Source organism: Vicia villosa, linkage group LG5, assembly GCF_029867415.1.
Source record: "Vicia villosa cultivar HV-30 ecotype Madison, WI linkage group LG5, Vvil1.0, whole genome shotgun sequence".
Classification (NCBI taxonomy): domain Eukaryota; kingdom Viridiplantae; phylum Streptophyta; class Magnoliopsida; order Fabales; family Fabaceae; genus Vicia; species Vicia villosa.
In genome coordinates, this window is record NC_081184.1 from 150,632,886 (window position 1) to 150,652,068 (window position 19,183).

Below are 19,183 nucleotides of genomic sequence, written 5' to 3' on the forward strand. Positions count from 1 at the left end.
TTATCCTGTCATCAGGGAATTTTTCAGAGATGCATTTCTGGATAAACCCTTATATTTTACAAAAATAGATTTATTCAGATATACACATCCGAAAATATCCCTGTTTTTTTAATTAAATTGGGGTTTATTTAGATATGCATATTCGAAATAAACCATAAACCAAAACCAAACTAGAAACTTAGAAAATATAAAATAGAAGTTGCAAACCATGAAATGAGTAAAAAACAATTGACATTTGCGCCATAATTACTTAATATATATTACTTATGCATTAAATCGTATCAAGATTACATCATTGACGACAATACATTCAAAAAGTGTATCGGATACAATCTACAATGCATCATCGCAAAAATCTATGACCGGTTCCTCCTTCGACTTTTGCTTATTGCATTCTCTTTCAAGCTTGCTCAATTTGGTGAAATCTTCCATCCTTTTTAAAAATTGATCCGAACAAGTTTTTGTGTCTTTTTGGAATGTGTCGTCCACTCCAACGATGTACTTGGTATAAGAAACCCTGGTTTCAAATAAACCTCACTAAAATGTAGGGATTTTGAAAGCATCCCTATGCATATAATGAATCTAGAATGATCTTTAAGTGGACCACTCCGAAGTGGAAAAAGAGTCTCAGAGAAACCATATGATGTCAGATCGATACACACCCTGTCATATGCACTTCCTATATAATGTTATGTTGAATTCCCTATGCGACGTACTCTTTCAAAAGAGTTTGACGGACAAGAAAGTGATTCTCCTCTCTGTTACCAAGCAAGCCGGATACGGCGTGAAAACTGCAATTACCATCATCCTTAACTTTTACAATCATCTCAATATGTTTGTGCATAAAAAACGGCATTTCTTCAATGAAGATTATTTTCGACATCGGCAGAGAAGGAGGTGGTTTGCTAATGAGAGCACCCTTGTACACACTTTTTAAAGATTTTGGAGTTGGAGAATCCGAGAAATGTGAGTCAACATGTTCAAAGTATGAAGGAGACTACTTTGTTGAATTGTCATCTTATGTTAGTTTGACCTTTTTAAGGGCACCTTTGGTTTTAACCAGTTCTAAAAGAGGTTTCAAATATGTGGTTTATAGATAGGCAATCTTTCTCAGGTGCTCTTTGATGTGCAATTTCATGGTGTCATCAGCTTTAGAAAATCTATCTTGGATTATTTCCCAGTCAATCATGATTGTTATTCCTGCTTTACCACCCTTCATCCCACCATCATCATCAAACTAGAGTCTTTTTTTAGTGACTGTAGATTTCATCCATACATTTCAGGGAATGAAGCTTCATCCTTTTTGAAATGAGACAAGCACATGAAATATTGTAATTCTTCATAAGATTACATTCACACTTAGAATTATTCAAACCTATCTTCGCAGCTCGCTTCGCTTCATGAAAAATGAAATTCAAACACGCTCGAGATACGTTGCCAATCAACTGCGAATGGTGTTATCTTTGAATCTGTGTTCTAACATGGTAATGCTCCGACAAAAAGTTATTTGTATTTCATTATGTTGGTTTTGGAGCATTTGGCTCACGACGTCCCACTCTCTACAAAACCACCCTCACTATCACTCAACCATTTCTTCAGTGTCGAATGTGCAAACTCGACTCTTTTGGTTGTTGTGTTGCCGGGGTGTCTAACTTGACCGGTCCAAGCACAAATAATATTCTCCTTCACTTGGTCAAGAATAGTACTCTCAACGTATTTCAAGAAATCTGCATATTTGGAACACACACTTCTAAAATGCATTACAAAGGCAACATACAAGTCTTTCATGGATGAAGTTAATATACCACTTCATGCATCCATTATCCTTTCCACCACTACACCTGATTTGACCATTTTTCATCTTCACCATTGATTTATTTGATTCCGACCAAGTGTTTGAGCCGACTTCTCACTTTTTTGTAATGTGATATCGACAAAGTAATGCGTAAGATGTAGGAAGCATCTTTGCAACCAAATTCATCAGTGTGGTGTCTCGATCTGTGACAATTACCTTCTGCGTGTTATCTTGGTCTTTTAATAAGGTCTTGCACATTTCCAATGCCCATGTAATGTTGTATTCTTTTTAGAATTTCAAAAATGTGAGCCCCACTAAAAAAGTCTTCTCTGTAGCTGTAACACCAATAATTTTCAAAAGCGGAAGCCTATGCTTTTTGTTCTCATACGTTGAATCAATTATGAGAACGCTGGGAAATGTGTTGAACAACTTGATACTTTCGGGATGAGTCCAAAATTTGTCACGAATAATGACTTTATCTTCACAAACTATGTACCTATAAACATAACGGTGGTCATCCATAAGCTTTAAAAGTTGTTGCATTTTGGATCTTGGACATCTTATCACCATATTTTTTCGATAACACATATTGTATACTTGCTTGATATATGAAAAACTTTAAAGTTTTCCCATTTCAAATATGCAAGTATGTTTTTAGGCGCCACGTTAGTTAAAGACATGTCTGAAACAATTTCCTTTTCCCTCAGTTTAAGGCAACATACGATGGGATGAACGACTTGCTTGGATTACAAGGCATGGTTATGTAAACCATAAATCACATTAAATTTACATGTATCATCCGCCTTACAGTATCCGTGCAATTTAAACGGGCACTGACATTTTCTTGATTCTGTATCATCACGTTTCAACTTTCGAATCAGAGGAACATACGTGCCACTTCTCTTGCATCTCATGTTTACAAATGCTTGCCTTCGGCTAGAACCATTGTCGGACCTTCCGATTACAATATAAAACCCCAATTTTCGGCCACCATGTGGACCCATTCAAGCATATGCTCACAAACAGTAAACAATTTTTCATTTGTAAATTATTGACCGACATCTATCTCAACATCAACTCGTCTAACATCTTCCTTCACCTCATCCAGTATAACATCGTCCTTCACCTCATGCGGTTTAACCTCGTCTTTCACCTCATCCAGTTTAAATTCGTCCTTCACTTTATCAGGTTGTGCATCATTACTTACAAAAGCTTTGGGAAACATATCTGAGTGCACCATATCTAATACGAACCAAAATAGAAAAACTATTAAAAAAATCACAGTAACAGGAAAATTCGGTGATGCATCTCTGAAACATATAACATGTAATTGTTTAGTACTAACTTTCTGGTAAGGAGTAATGATGTGCTCATATGTTGGAGCATCGGGCAAGACATCTGACCCTTTTATTGAGCTTTTATTTTAGTAGTTTTTTTTCATATCCTCATATTAACTAATAATTGTTTGTGTTATGTATGACTAAGTATATGAATAATTGCATACTAATAATTATTAATTGGTAAGATTGTATGCTACTAACTATGTGCTGACTGGGTTCATGCATGACCACGTTTGTGAATGATTGCATGATTGATTATCTATTTGGTTTGGAGAAACTAAATGGATTATTTTTGTGACATATATTCTGATGCTACTGACTTCTAGTGTTACTGTTGGTGCTTAACTCTGATGATTAGAAGATGGTTACTAGTGTTGTTTGTATTCTCTGATAGTCCAGTGCTCATATTTTTGTCACTTGTTCTTGCCTGAATGATTGTTATATCTTGAATAGTTGTTTTGCCACAATTTTTAAAAGGGGGGGGACTGAAGTTCCTTGTGGGTTGGTCTTTTGGATTGGCAGCGTTTTACAAAACAATAACATGGAGAAGTGTTCAAAATGTTCAAGATTATTCTAGCTTGCTTAAGTTGTATGGAGGTGCAGAAGAGATGCATGCAGGATGATGTTCCATCATGTTGGTATGACATCCGAGCCTTGTGCAACAGATAAATGCTGCTACGTTTTGGAATATTCTCTTATCAAAGATTTGATTAGATTTTATTGTTATTGGTTTATCTATATGATTAGGTGATTAATTTGATAGTTGTAAGAAGATTAATTCAGATTTAAATGGAGGTATAAATTTGAATTTAAATTGTAACAAATCATATATTGTTGGAGAGATTTATTGAACAAATAATATTCAATAGATTCTGCATTATTTTTGAATGGAATCAAATCAAATATCCATAAAGAAAAATCTAGAGTTATTATGTTATATAAGGAGCTCATAACCTGCATTGGAATTCAAGCATTCACATTGAAGATTTTAGAGTGATAGGTTTACAAGAGTCCTTGTTTTTTTATATACATCGCACTATGTTTCAGTAACTTGGCATAGTTGTAGGTTTATCTAGTTGAGTTGTAAATTCAAGATCACTTATCTTGTTGATTGAAGTTGATTACTAGGGTTTAGTGATTGTAACCTAAACACTAGAGGTTAGTGTTTGATAGAAAAAGAAAGTGCTTGTGCGTCTCATATTTATGGGGAGTCCTAAATAGCAAGTCATTTACCTCACGAACCAAACTTAATCCTCTCAAGAGTATCACATTCTCAATAGTTAAACAAACAACATGACTACTTACAAAATTCTTTCTCACAAGCGAAGGTTCGCTTACAAGCACTAAGGCAATATCAAGTGAAAGAAATATTTTTTAGAGAGAGGGAGAGAGAAATTCCAAAGAAAATGTAAAATGTTGGAAAGTAGTGTGTAATAAATTGGAGGCGAGCCTCATTTATATAGGAGTTGGAAAATCTAAAAATAGAAATAATCCATGGGTCGAATTAAAGAGTCAATTGATTGACCAGCTCATTTGTAATCGATTAGCAAGCCCAAAAAGGAAATATTTGATATAGAGTCATTGCAAGTCATTACTATGCTGTCATAAGTTCTTGATTAATTGATTAACTTTTCTCCAATCAATTGGCTAGCTCAGAAAAGTTTTGTGAATCAGTTGACACTTCTTACCAATCAATTGGTAAGTTAAAAAAAGTTTACAAAAGGGTTGAACAACTCTATAATCACTTGGCTTGTCTTAAAATATATTTTTTTACAATAAAAATATTTGAAAAGATATGTTTAGATGTGTGTGAGTGAGTTGCATTAGTACTTCTAATCTACTCCTTTACTTTTACAACACTCAGGTCACTCGGATAGACGGACAGACAAGACTTGGCAAGATTTCACATGGCTTCAAGATTCTTTGTTAGATTGCTTCTGATCTTATAAGCACTTTAATCTTGAGTCTCCTTTTAGATCATCATCATAAAGGCTGGAAAGCTTTTTGCCATCGGCTTTAGTAATCGTTGTCGTCATCAAAATTTTAGATGGATCTTCTGTGGGTTTTTAAGCTTTGTACTTGCAAGCAAATAAATCCATATTTCTAAGTGTGCAACCACACTTTGAGCTGTCAGAACCTACATTCTGGGCTCGTTTGGATTCGTGAAAAATAAAATTCAATCATGTTCGAGATATGTTAATGACCAACTGTGAATAGAGATTATTGTCTTTGAATATAAGTTCCAACATTGTGATGCTGCAGCGAATGATGTATGTATCTCATTATGCCGATTTTGGATCATTTGGTTCACAGGGTTCCAATTTCTACACAAGTCACCCTTACTATTTCCCAACCAATTCTTCAGTGTAGAATGGGTAGACTCAACTCGATTAGTTGTTGTATTACCAAGGTGTATAACCTGGTCTACATGTTATCTCTGTCCTTCAACATTGTCAAGCTTACTTCTAAAGCCAAGTAAAGTTTTCGTCTTTTTGACTCTTAAAAAATGAAAGCCTAACAAAATAGATCTTCTCGGTAAAGGTAACATCAACAATTTCCCATAGTGAAAGCATGTACTTGTTGGTCTTGTACTTTGAATCAATGATAAGTAGAGTAGGAAACATGCTTAACAACTTTATGAAATCATAATGAGTCCAAAATATATCTCAAACGATTACTCCATCCTTGCACGTTCGGTGCTTAGATACATAATCGTTATCATCCAAAAGTTTCAACACTTGTTGCATTTCAACTCTAAACCCCTATATAGCCTTGTTGTTAAGGACACGAATATTGTATACTTGCTTAATCTTTGAGATATTTTTGTGTCTTTTACGTTTCAAGGTTGCAATTATGTTTTTGGGCTGCACCGTATTCAATGTCATGTCCTAAATGATTTACTTCTCTTCAGGCATAAGACGACGTGAAATGGGATGACCGGCTTACTTGTCACACATGTCATGATTATGTAAACCACAGATAATCTTCATTTATTATTTGCCAAAAGATAACCACACAACTTAAAGGGACATTCACATTTTCTCAAACCGGTGTCATCTCGTTTGAACTTTCAGAGAAGAGTTATGTACTTGCCAATTCTTTCACATGTTAGTGTCACAAACACAAGTCTTCTATCTGAACCATTATTATACCTTCTGATTACAATGCCAAACCCCATTTAGGATTCCCCCGTGCGAATCCATTGAAGCATATGATTACAAACCTTAAACTCTTGTCCATTTGTAAATTAGTTTCCAACATCTATCTCCTCGACTTCAACTTGTTTGACATCTGTAGACACAATAGGTTTGGAGATAACATCAATGTGCACTCTATCTAAGGCTAAAAATAAGAAAAAAAAATAAAAATATCGCTTAAAATGAACTATGAGCTATTCCATAAATGCATTTCTGTATAAACTCACGTTGATCAGAAAATGCATTTTTGGATGCAATATGATTTTTTCAGCTCAAAAACTAGATTAATGTGAGCAATGAGGAATGAAATACATGAACTTTATCTTAAATTACAACTTCTTTTTCTTTTTTTGAATTGATGAAACACAAGAACAAAGTTTTGGAGTGCAAAAGTTGATTATGAATGGAATTTTTTTTAAGGGTTTTGAGAGAAAATGGAAGTTTGATCGCGAAGAAAAAGAACATGCATGGCGTTGTTTTATTAAATTTCTCACTTCATAATTCTGAAAATACATCTCTGGATTTGTCACTGACATGCAAAGATGACATATTTCAAATTTCTGGTTCCCAAATCCATAAGTACATTTTCGAATTTATCACTGAATTGATGATTTAGGAAAAACTTGCATGGAGTGGGTCTGAATATGAATCTCCAAATTAAATTTTGAAAAAAAAAAAGAGATGAGACTTAATTAAGATGTGTATTAGTGTGATTAGCATGTGTTCTGAAATACATATTTGAAATTTAAAGAATAATTTTAAATTTCTTTAAAATATTTTTCCACCACTTAAAATGGGATAAACAATACTCTTAAATTCTAAGAGTTAGTCTTATTCGAATTGAATCTTAACCCTATCCGAAATAATAAACTAAACCTTCATTTTCTACCCCGATTTGATGGTTTCTTCTTTTCAACCCCGAGTTGACATCCCTTTTATCATTCAACCCAGAGTTGATGTTTATTTTTTCTTCACCCAGAGTTGACCTTCATTTTCCTTCTCAACCCCAAGTTGATGTTTATCTCTTGTTCAACCCAGAGTTGACTTCTCTCTTCTTTCTCAACCCAGAGTTGATATTTCTTGTTCAATCCATAGTTGATATTCAGTTTCGTTTCAACCCAGGGTTGATATTCTTTCCCCTAGCAGAGTCGCCAACTATCGCTCCTGGGATTTTCATCCAAGTACAAACGCGAAAGTGGCGCAAGAAATAGAGTCTCCATCCATGTTTAAATCCTAAGAGAGGGAAAGGAAACACAGAATAAACCTAAGGGAAGTATAAGCATGGTCAAAGCGACCCAGAGATACAGGTAAGGGAGTCGGTTACGCGAGGGGAAGGTGTTAGCACCCCTCACATTCATCGTACTCGATGAGATCCACACTTGTTGTCTAATCTATGGGTGCATAAAAGAATCTATGCCTAAAACTGAACTAGGATGCATGCAAAATGTAGGGAAAAGAAAGAATTATACTCGCACGAGACTTACCCCGCTGCCTAAGTATCCTTCTGGAGGAATCATAGTTACCGTATCTCGGCTCAAAAGCTTATGTTTATTTTGTGTTTTTTAGTTGAACAGTTACATTCGCATCCTATGGCAGCTCGACCTTTGGAGACTTATGCGTAGGGGGTATGAAGGATATAACATGTTCTTAAGCGCCACAGAGACAAAAGGAAAAGAAAGAGTTTAGTTTGTGTTTTAAAGATGCATGAAATAAGAACCTAGTGTTAAAGGGAATTTTCTACCTAAGTTGGCATGCAAAGTTGAAACTACGCTAAGACTAGCAATAATCCCACGGCAAGGAGCAACACAGAGCAATACCATACAAACGAGCGTCGCTCGTAAAACACACATCTACGAGACGCTGGCCAAGTAGTAAGAAAGGGGGGTCCCGCCATAGACAAGCAACCAAGCATCATACCAAACAGCTATAGGGAGATCAAGTCATAGACAAGAGGAGTGAATCCCTCTCAAGAACCAAGCTGTCACGCTGTGGGAAATAAAAGTTTCTTAACCGCGGTATCATGTTACCGGGGCAAGAAGAGACCAGGAAAAAGAATGGTGCGTGCGTATACCAAGCGTCAGCGTCGTGCGACGCGAGTTATACAAAACATGGGGTCCGATTGCAAGACCTTTCCACTTGACTTAGTCATGTCTTAGACTCAAGTTGGATCTTGGGCACATGTTCAGAACATCTACTTGCAAAAAGTGAACATAAGAACGACACAGACGAGAAACCGGTGTGGGTTGGCTACTAACCATCTCCACTTGCCTTCTGACGAGAACTTAAGAATAGTTGCCATAAAAGGACCTAAAACCACCATCCCGCTATGCAAACTCAAAAAATAAACAATTACAAACTTAATCTCTTTCGAGGGTTTGACCAGTTTATCCTAAGAATGTCCATTTTAATTTATAGACAACTATATTATTTTTCACACTTATTAAAAATATTTGATTTTATGTAAAAATTGATTTGCCTTCATTAAGGTAACCTTAGCCACTACGTTAATTATATTTAGAAGGAGGATAGTAATTGCGCAGCCAATCGTATTCTACAAGAATAGAGAATAAAAAGAAAAACATCTAGTGAAGCCATTAGTCATTACATGTTGATTTCATTTTAAAAAATAAATTAAATATGTTTAAAAGAATGTAAAGCTGTTTTTTTTGTTGTTGTTGGGTAAAGGTAGGTAAATATAAAGCTATTAGTAAATAAATATTGTAACGGCTTAAATTTAAATGTCAAGCATTAACAACGTTCACAAAAAAGTTAGTGATTAGCCTAAAAGCATAATTTGGATGTATTTTTGTTATAAAGAAATAATTTTTAAAACAACTTTTTATAAGGAATAAAAAATGAAAGTTGGTAAAAAAAAAAATGAAAGTAGTCCCTCCCCATATTGGTGCTAGCTGGTAACAGAGTTTATGTCCCCATTTTGGAAAAGTTTCCGACCGTTACGACTTTTCCTAACTAAGATTAACAAACATTCAACGATGCTGTTGTTATTCAAAAGACAGCTGTACCAGCTTGGACTACTCTCTCTACCGCGTGCTGCCTCTTCACGCCAACTCAATGTATCTTTTTCTTTTGACTTTTAATGTTTTTTATACTACCCCTACTTTTTAGAATTTTATTTGTCTTTACAATAAATGGAAATAAATTATTCGACTATCCAATTTTATTCTTTGCCAAATAAATATTTTATTTTAATATCTCATTATTATACTTTATGATATTATTATACTATAATTAACCACATTAATATAGGATTATTATATAAATAAATGTTTTTAATAGTTATGAACAGCTATAATTTCAATTTTTTTATTATATTTATTTATTATTTATCATAAGTTGTTATATGGAAAAGATTATTATATGGGTATTGTTATGAAGAGTTTATAAGGTTTACAAATTTACAAATTAATACTACTATGTAAAAAATATGAAAAAGAAGTTCATAGTAAAAAATATTGTTTAAATCAGCACATTAGTATATAATCTTTTTAAAGTTATCGTCTAAGTTGTATGTATGGAAATATTAGATTTTTTTAATTTTAAAATTTTATCAATTATTTATTTATGGATTTTTCTAACCTATGCAACCTTGCATAGGATAAGAGACAATTAATACACCATTTTTTTAAATATAAATTACCATATTTATATTTATTTATATTCATCTATTAATTGGGTAGGAGAGAGCAAATATAAAATATTACTTTTCAACAGAAAAATAATTAATATGATAATTTATATGGAAAGAAATAGTTTATTAATTGCCCTTATCCTATGCAATGTTGCATAGGTTAGAAAAACCCTTTATTTAATTAATATGATTCAAATTTAATAAGAAAAAATATATTAAATTATTTTTTTAGTTATGTACATAAATAACTAAGTTAATTATATGGAAAAAAAACTAAACGACATTTTGATTTTCTTTTATATATATTTTTATTTCTTTTTTAAATACATATGGATTGCGAATCACTACTTTCCAAATAATATAAACCCGAATTAATCTCTGAAAAAAAAATACTAAGAAGATCAAACGGCTTCTGACGACTCATCCTATAAACGCGTCTTCACGCGGTTATCTTCTATAAATACCCTTTCAACCCTAACTCTTTCTCCACACTCTCAAACACTCTAATCTTTCAATTCTATTCACTCTTGAATTTCTTTGAATCTATTATCTTCATTTTTCCACTATGGCCTCCTACACAGTCGTTTTGATGCTAATTGCTACATTGTTGGTTGGTTCCACCATTGCTCAATCTCCATCATCATCTCCTACCAAATCTCCCGTTGCTACTCCACCTAAGTCTTCTTCTCCCTCTCAATCTCCAGCTGTTTCTCCTTCCGCTAACTCACCGGCGGCGTCTCCTCCCGTACCTGTGAAGAACGCTCCATCTCCTTCACCATCCACCCCCAGCTCTCCACCATCTCCTCCTTCCCCTTCCCCAGCTACTCCCGCCGTCACTCCTGCCGTCACTCCATCAGCGATCTCTAATCCTCCATCTGAAGCACAATCACCTTCCGCAAACGGTGCCGCTTTGAACAGATTCACCGTTGCCGGATCTGCTGCTGTGATTTTCGCTGCTGCTTTGATGATGTAGAGAGCTACTTGCTTTTTAATTTGATCTATTTTGTTTTCAATCACGAATTTACGTGGATCGTGAACTTTTTTTATATTTTTTTGCGTTGTTTCGATCTGTATGATGACTTATTCATTTGATTAATTTTGTAATTTATTTAATTATTATTATTTTAACGAGTGGTACATTTTATTCTTTTCATCTTCTGTTATTTCCTTGCAATTGTTTTATGTGTTCTATTTTGTTTTCTATTGTATAGTCTTTTCAACAACAACAAAAGTTAATATTCACACATAGCAGAAGAGAAATAGAACTGATAACTTAACTAGCACAGTAAATTGTTAACGTCAAATTATTTAAATGGTTTTATTTGGAATCAGTTCTTGCTATTAATCTCGTTAAAGAACCGACCAACAATGATTCTATAAAATTATCAATAAAATCTGTATCAAATTATAAATAAAACCTGTATTTGATATAAGATTTTTAAACTAGTCAATCGCTTGAAGTGAATTTCAACAAGAGTTGTTAGATGGAATAAACTGCAAAGTTGGAATCACACCATTTAATTAATTTTAAAGGTTTAACTGTTTTTATGGAGTGGGAGCAAGACTTGTAGAAATTGACAACAGAACCACATGCAATGAATCGTTAAGTTAGACAGAACATAACATACCTCAATGTCTCGATTTCGTCAGCTATAATTACGCCTTCGTCTTCTCCAAGTACCTTCAGCAAGTAGCTTCAATGACCTGCTTCTCCTTCGTCTTCGCCTCTAAGGTTTCCTTTCACTAGTTTAGGATTAGGGTTTAACAAATGCAATTTGTTCTTCTAATTGTAAGATTCAGCCTTTAAGTGAGTTAACAAAGCACCGTTTCCGTTTGTGCCACATACAGAATTTCTATAAAGAGGATAGATAACCTTCTGTTGAGGAATGTAGTTTAAGAGAGTTCAAAACTTTGCAACTCGATGATAGCCCGATTAGTGTTGTTAAGAAATGAGCCAACCTAGTTGACCTAATGATCTTACTAGCGGAAATGCATGATATGTATTCTAGTGTAGCCTATCATCAACCAATTTCATTTCTAAGTTGAAATATACGAAATGACTCTTTAATGTTGTCTTGGTTAAAAAAGCGTCAGGAAAATGGGGGATGTGCATCGATTATAATGACCTCATCCAAAACATGAACCAATGATTCATACCCTTTTCTCAACATCAATAAATTGGTGGATAATTCGTCATGGTACGAATTATTGTCATTTATGGATGCATATTTTGAGTACAATCAAATTCCTTTGCATAAAACATATAGAACGCCAATTATTGATACAATGTCATGTCTTTTGGCTTGAAAAATATATACACTGAGTATTAGAGAATGATGAATAAGATTTTTGAAGAAGAAACCAGCGAGACTCTAGAAACGTGTATGGACGATATGGTGGTAAAATATAGGGAAGAAAAACTCCACGACAAACACCTCACCAACATATTCGACCGAGTTGGCAGTATAACATGATACTTAATCTAGAGAAATGGACCTTTGGGGTCAGAGCCAATGAATTTATAATCTTCTACTTAACATAGATGAGCATAGAAGACAACCCTTATTATTAGAATGGTTCGGTGCCACATAGTTTTGTTATAGTAAAATTGTTTAGAATAAGTTAATCTCACTTATGTTTCAGTGGTCATTTGGAGAGTATTGCAAAATAAATTACCTCTAAGAGATAACCTTGTTTCGAGGAATGTGGTTTGAGAGAGTTCAAAAATGTGCAGCTCGATGATAACCCGATTTTGGTCGTTAAGATATGGGCCAACCTAGTTGACAATTGACATAATGACCTCATAAGAAGAATTGCCCGATATGTATCCCAATATAGCCTGTCATCAATTGTATATCGACCCTTCTACCAAATACGTTTTCCAAAGAAAGGGACAATAGTCCTCCAAAAAGGGTGACGCCATTGGGAGCATAGTTAAGGGGTCTACTCCGTGTCAATTTCATTTCCGTGTTGAAATACACTAAATGGCTTTCTAATTGTCTTGGTTCAAAAAGCATCGAGAAAATGGGGGTGTGCATTGATTATAATGACCTAAGTCGGGCTTACATCAAAGATTCATACCCTCTTCCCAACATCAATAAATTGGTGGATAATTCATTTTGGTGTAAATTATTGTCATTTATGAATGCCTATTTTGAGTACAATAAATTCCTATGCATGAAACTGTAGAACGTCAATTACTAATACAATAAATTCCTATGCATGAAACTGTAGACACTGAATATCAGAGAATGATGAATAGATTTTTTGAAGACGAAATCAACAAGACTCTAGAAGTGTACATAAACGAAATGATCATAAATTTATAAATTAAGTACTATTTATTCAATTTTATAAATATTCTTTAGAAAAAAATGCTAACAATTAATTATGAAATATGATTCAATAAACATAATTTATTATTAAAAATGTGTTATTTATAATATTAGAATAATGCTAATTTGTGTATACTCAAACTTATTTAAAAATTGAATATAAAAAATGGGTTTAATGGATATGCACTGACAGTGTAAAATAATTTTATACTGTCATCCAATAAAAAATAAGGAGTATGCCATGTCATTAAATTTTTTTAAAATAAAAGTGTGGAGAAATTAGATACATGGTTGTGATTGATTGACAGTGTAAAATTATTTTACACTGTCAGTGCATGACCCCTTTTCTCATAAAAAATTTGTATTAAAAATTGTACGTTGAAACTATTAATAATTTATATTTTATTTTATTTTTTGTTGTGTTTTTTTATTAAAATAATTTAAGTGATTGACTCAAAGAGCGTTTAAAGAAATGTTTTGAATGTTTAATATTTTAATTTTGTGTCTATATTAATCTAACTCTAAAAAAATTGACTCTAATATTTATTTTGTTGTTTAGAATGTTAATATTTTAATTTTGAATTTAATAATGCTAATTTGTCTATCTTTTTAAAGAATTTAAAGGTAGTGCACTGACCATATAAATTAATTTTACACATACAACCAATCAAAATTCTTAAATTTGTCATGTTACAATGCATATCTCTTTTTCTCTTTTTTTAGATGAAGTCGGTGAAATATTTTTAACTCAAATTTTATTATTGAACATATTTATCTTTCAAATGAAAAATAAATCAATATTTTTTAAATTTTAAATTTGATCGGTTCAATGTGTTCAACAATGTTAAAAGTTTGTTTTTAAGAGTTTAAATTTGATCTGTTCAATATCTATAAAATAATTATTGATTAAAATTGGTTTATAAATCAATTTTTTTTAAAACTTAAATTAAAATTAGGTTATTAATTTTGATTTGATTCCAATTTAAAAGCAAAATTAAATTAAATTATAATTTATATAGAAATAAATAATATAAAGAGATAAACAAATAATGAAAATTGATTTGATTTTGATTCGATTTGATTTTCCATCTGTAACGGAATATTTTTTTCTACATACATGAAGATTGCGAATTATTGTTTTCCAAAAAAAAAATATAGACCTAATATTAATTTATCTTTTAAAAAAAGAATATCAAACGGCTCATAACGACCCAACCTAGAAACGCGTCATCACGCGGTTACATTCTATAAATACCCTTCTAACCCAAACTCTTTCTTCACAGTCTCAAACATTCTAATCTTTCAATTCTCTCTTAATTGTTGAATTTCTTTGAATCTCTTTTCTTTATCTTTCTACTATGGCTCCCTACACCGTTGTTTTGATGCTAGTTGCTACATTGTTGGTAAGTTCCACCATTGCTCAATCTCCATCTTCATCTCCCACCAAATCACCTGTTGCCTCTCCACCCAAATCTTCTTCGCCGTCTCAATCTCCAGCTGTTTCTCCCACAGCTAACTCACCGGCGGCATCTCCTCCTGTCCCTGTGAAGAACGCTCCATCTCCTTCACCATCCACCCCCAGTTCTCCACCATCTCCTCCTTCCCCTTCCCCAGCTACTCCCGCCACCGCTCCTGCCGTCACTCCATCAGCAATCTCTAATCCTCCATCTGAAGCCCAATCACCTTCCAATAGCGGCGCCGCTTTGAGCAGATTCACCGTCGCCGGATCTGCTGCTGTTGTGATTTTCGCTGCTGCGTTGATGATGTAGAGAGATACTTTTACTTTTTAATTAGATCTATTTTGATTTTAATCACGAATGTACATGGATCGTGACTTTTACTTTTTTGTTTGTGTTGTTTCGATCTGTGTGATGACTCATTCATTTAATTAATTTGTGATGTATTTTTTATTTTAATGAGTGATACTTTTATTTTTCTCATCTTCTCTTATTTCCTTGCAATTATTTTATGTAATTTTTTTTTTTTTTGGATTGTACGTGCATCTCTTCAACAACAACAAGGATAAATAGAACCACAGGACAGTAAATTGTTTGTTTTAATTAGTTTAACTGAACCAAGACAAAAATAGTTGAACGGTTTTATTGGGAATCAACTCTTGATTTCAACATTGATTCTATAAAATTTCTGCTGCGCTACTTTACGGTTTGTAATAGTTATGCAAAAAAAAATAATGAAATTATAAAAAAATTAAATAATTTGTTAAAAGAAACACTGAATATAAAAAATTTGTATTTTTTGGACACTAAATAGGGTGTGAAATTTGCTTTAAAAAATCGGATTTTCTCTAATATTTTTAAAATAAATTATAGTCTATATTATGAGCTTATGAAAAATATTCTCGTTATTTTAAAGTCCTCATCCCCATAACAAGATAAATGTTAAATTTTTTTTGTCTATACAAAGAAAGTCAAGCCTATTTTTGATCAGACCCTCTCTAATTATAATTGGCAAAAAAATCCAGGGTTTTAGCTTGACGAGACAGTTGTTCCATTTGTTTTGAAGCTTAGTCGTAATAATGATAATTGAATTGACAACAAGAGTGACTAATATTGAGTCATACTCAACCCACAAATAATTGCAGTTGTTGATGAAGGCAATCTCCACTGCTAGGATTACTCTCATGGCTTCTACATACAGGGGTGGAGACACGCTGTTTGGCTGCAAAACACCCCTTGCGCTCACCAAAGGACCAATGCTACCTAAGGTTAAGCCATCAGTATTGCATTTTGTCCATCCGGTCATGGGCGATTTTGGGAAAATTAGATCGGTGAATGGTGACCTTAAAAGCTTAAGAATTTCAAATTTTTGGATGGAGAAGCTCGTGACTTCTTTGGTAAGATTGCCTGAAAGTTGCACCTTTGCAGCAATGGTGGAGATGGCATTTTGGTAACCAGGATTAATGTTCTTGGGTCTTGCATTGTTCCTAAAGAGCCAAATCCAATTGTAGATCATGACAACAACAGTAGAAATAACAATCTTGCATTGAGGGCTCCAGTCTCTATTGCAAATTTCAAAAGTGGAGCTGACATAAGTAAGATCAATGGTGTGCTTGATTAGATTTTGGAACCATGTCCAAATTCTTCTAAAGAAACTGCAATGCAATGATAAATGAGCATTCCATGCACAACACTCTTAATAAGATGCACCCTACCAGCAAAAGTCATCATTAAAGCTTTTCAAGCAGCTAACCTAATTTTGATTTTTATTCAAAACAGGTTGAAGATGAATGGTCTTGGGTGTTGGAAGAGTTGGCCTTGCAAAAAAGAATGGCATCATCAACATACAAAATGTGAGATGGCACAAAGGCATTTCTATTACCTTTGATAAGCTTGATATTGTCAGTGTTCACTAACTTAGCAATGCGTCTACTGAGCACCTCCTCTACAAGGTAGAAAAGCAGAAGAGACAGAGGGTAACCTTGTCAGACTTCTCTAGAGCAAGAAAAGAAACCTTGTTGTCTCCCATTGACAGAGATCGAGAATTTGGTAGAGTGAAGAATAACTTTGATCTAGTCACAGAAGGTGTTGCAGAAGCCAAAAGTCTTTAGAAGCTTAATTAAAAATCCCCAATCAATAGTGTCAAAAGCCTTTGCAATGTGCAAGATTTCCACCAAAAGACTTGTTGTGCAACAAATTTATGTCTTGAGAGGTGAGACAAATACATTGCCCAATGTCTCTTCCCTTTATAAAACCTCTTTGCTCTTTGGAAACTATATTTGGCATGATAAGAGCTAGCATGTCTACAAGAATCTTGGAGAGGTTGTTGAACTTGACGTTAGTCATGGCAATGAGTCTGAAGTTATTAATTGTATCTGCATTAGGTGTCTTAGGAATAAAGATAATTACGTTGGCATTCATGCTGGGCATGATACTTCTGGTAGTGAAGAACTCATGAAGTCCATTAAAGACATCCTCTTTAATAATTTCTCAATAGGTTTGAATCAAGAATGCGCCAAATCCATTAGGGCCATGTGCTCTATCTTTATTCAAGGAGAAAAAATCATTTCAGATTTCAATTCTAGAAGGCAGTAGGGTAAGGAGAATGTTGGTGCTCTCATTAATAAGGGGAGGGATGACCTCCTCAACGAGGCCATTTTCATAAATTATATTATTGATGCCAAAAAATTGGTGAAGTGAGAGACCACGTGATCAACAATCATAGTTGGCTCAGTTGTGATTAAATTGTCAATCTTCAAAGAGGTGATCTTCCTAAAGATTTGCTTGATTTGAGCAATCTTATAGAAAAATGGGATTCATTTTCACCGTTCCTATTATTAATAGTTTGTAGAAGGCTTTAACATATATTGTTTTGAAAGAGCAAAAGGGGGCAACTATATTTTATAGAGGCATAATATTATTAATAGTTGTAGAAGGCTTAACATTTTTAGTGCAAAAAAAAAGGATTAAATAGATTGAAGAGAAAGAATTGATAACGAGTGAACAAAAGAAACAATCAATCTTGAATTAGAGTAAAGAGTCCGACAAAATTGGGAGACAATCTAAACGAAAAAGGAATCTGACCGGGAAAATTGAACAAAGAAATGAAACACATCAAACCAACTGATATTGGAACCCTGGAAATTAGGGAAGAAAATAAACAAATAAGATTATGATAAAGCGAAATCGTAAATTGAAAACAGAGAGAATCATTTAGAGAAACAACGGAGAGTTGAGTTTTCTCAAAAAAATTGAAGCGGGATTGGGCTTCAAGGAGGAAGCCTTGACTCTGATACCATGTTAGAAATCATGATATTAGAGGAAAAAGAGAAGAAGCTTAAGAAATTTGTATATTGAAAACAATGAAATGATACAAGTGAACAAGTTAGTTACAAACAAATATACCATCTACTTTATATACTACCTAACTAAGAGTCTAGCCACCTTTATCATATTTTTCATTAACATCTTTCATTAATCATTTTTACATACAATTCAAAAGAGTTTTTAGAATTGTCCATTATTTAAGTCATAAAACTTTAAGCATAAAATTCCATATCTTTGAAAAGTTTCATTTATTGTCAAGAACTCTTAAAGTATTATACTTTGAATTGCATTCAAGTGGAATGGAAGAGCAAAACTGTTTATCTTGAAACTCAAGCAAAGTTGAAAAGATTATTCAAATTCTATTCAAAGTTTGTATTGTTTGTACCCCATAGTTTTTGGTGTGATCATCAATGTGTATTCGTGATTGTTGTAAAAGATTCTTTGAATCAAGACGATTCAAAGTCCACCGTAGGTTAGGTGCTTGTGAAATCAAGAAAGTGATGTGCTTCTTTATTTTGTTAGAAAATTGTAAGATAGGATCTTGATGTAAGGCTTGTACAAAGATCTAACATAGTAGAAAATCTTTCAAGGTGTGAAGTGACTAGATGTATCCTTGGTTGATAAGGCGAACTATGATAATTCTGTGTCATTTACGTTTTACGCACTTTAATTTATGCATTTAATCTTGCTAATAACATGTAAAAACAATTAAAAATTCGATAACCCTAATCGACCCTCTTAAATTGCAAACCTATACTTAATTTTTTAATAGAGTTTATCGATAAAAATGTGTTGTTAATAATATTAGAATAATGCTAACTCATGTATAAAGCCTGGGGCCTTCCACGTCTTCATGGAGAATAAAGCCTCCTTAATCTCTGCATTGTTAATGTCTTCATTTAACATTTGAATTCTATCTGGCTCTAGGCTTGGAAAGCCCACTTGTGTTTTCTGCCAATCGCACCACTGCTTAGGACGAGCAAAGAGGTCCTTATAAAAATTCGTGACATGAATCTTCAAAGCCTCGTGATCATTTATCCAATCACCATTCCCATCTTTCAACATCAGGATCTTGTTCTTCTT

At 33.5% G+C, this 19,183-nt stretch overlaps 2 protein-coding genes across 2 annotated transcripts; both read left to right on the top strand.

Annotated features, from left to right (window-relative positions):
- The first annotated feature begins 10,451 nt into the window (after positions 1-10,451).
- Positions 10,452-11,134, top strand: LOC131603176 (classical arabinogalactan protein 1-like). The gene has a single exon (XM_058875450.1). The coding sequence runs from the start codon at positions 10,547-10,549 to the stop codon at positions 10,952-10,954; it is 408 nt and encodes a 135-aa protein (XP_058731433.1). The 5' UTR covers positions 10,452-10,546; the 3' UTR covers positions 10,955-11,134.
- A 3,443-nt stretch (positions 11,135-14,577) lies between these two features.
- On the top strand, positions 14,578-15,256 carry LOC131603175 (classical arabinogalactan protein 1-like). The gene has a single exon (XM_058875449.1). The coding sequence runs from the start codon at positions 14,675-14,677 to the stop codon at positions 15,083-15,085; it is 411 nt and encodes a 136-aa protein (XP_058731432.1). The 5' UTR covers positions 14,578-14,674; the 3' UTR covers positions 15,086-15,256.
- Positions 15,257-19,183: the final 3,927 nt, after the last annotated feature.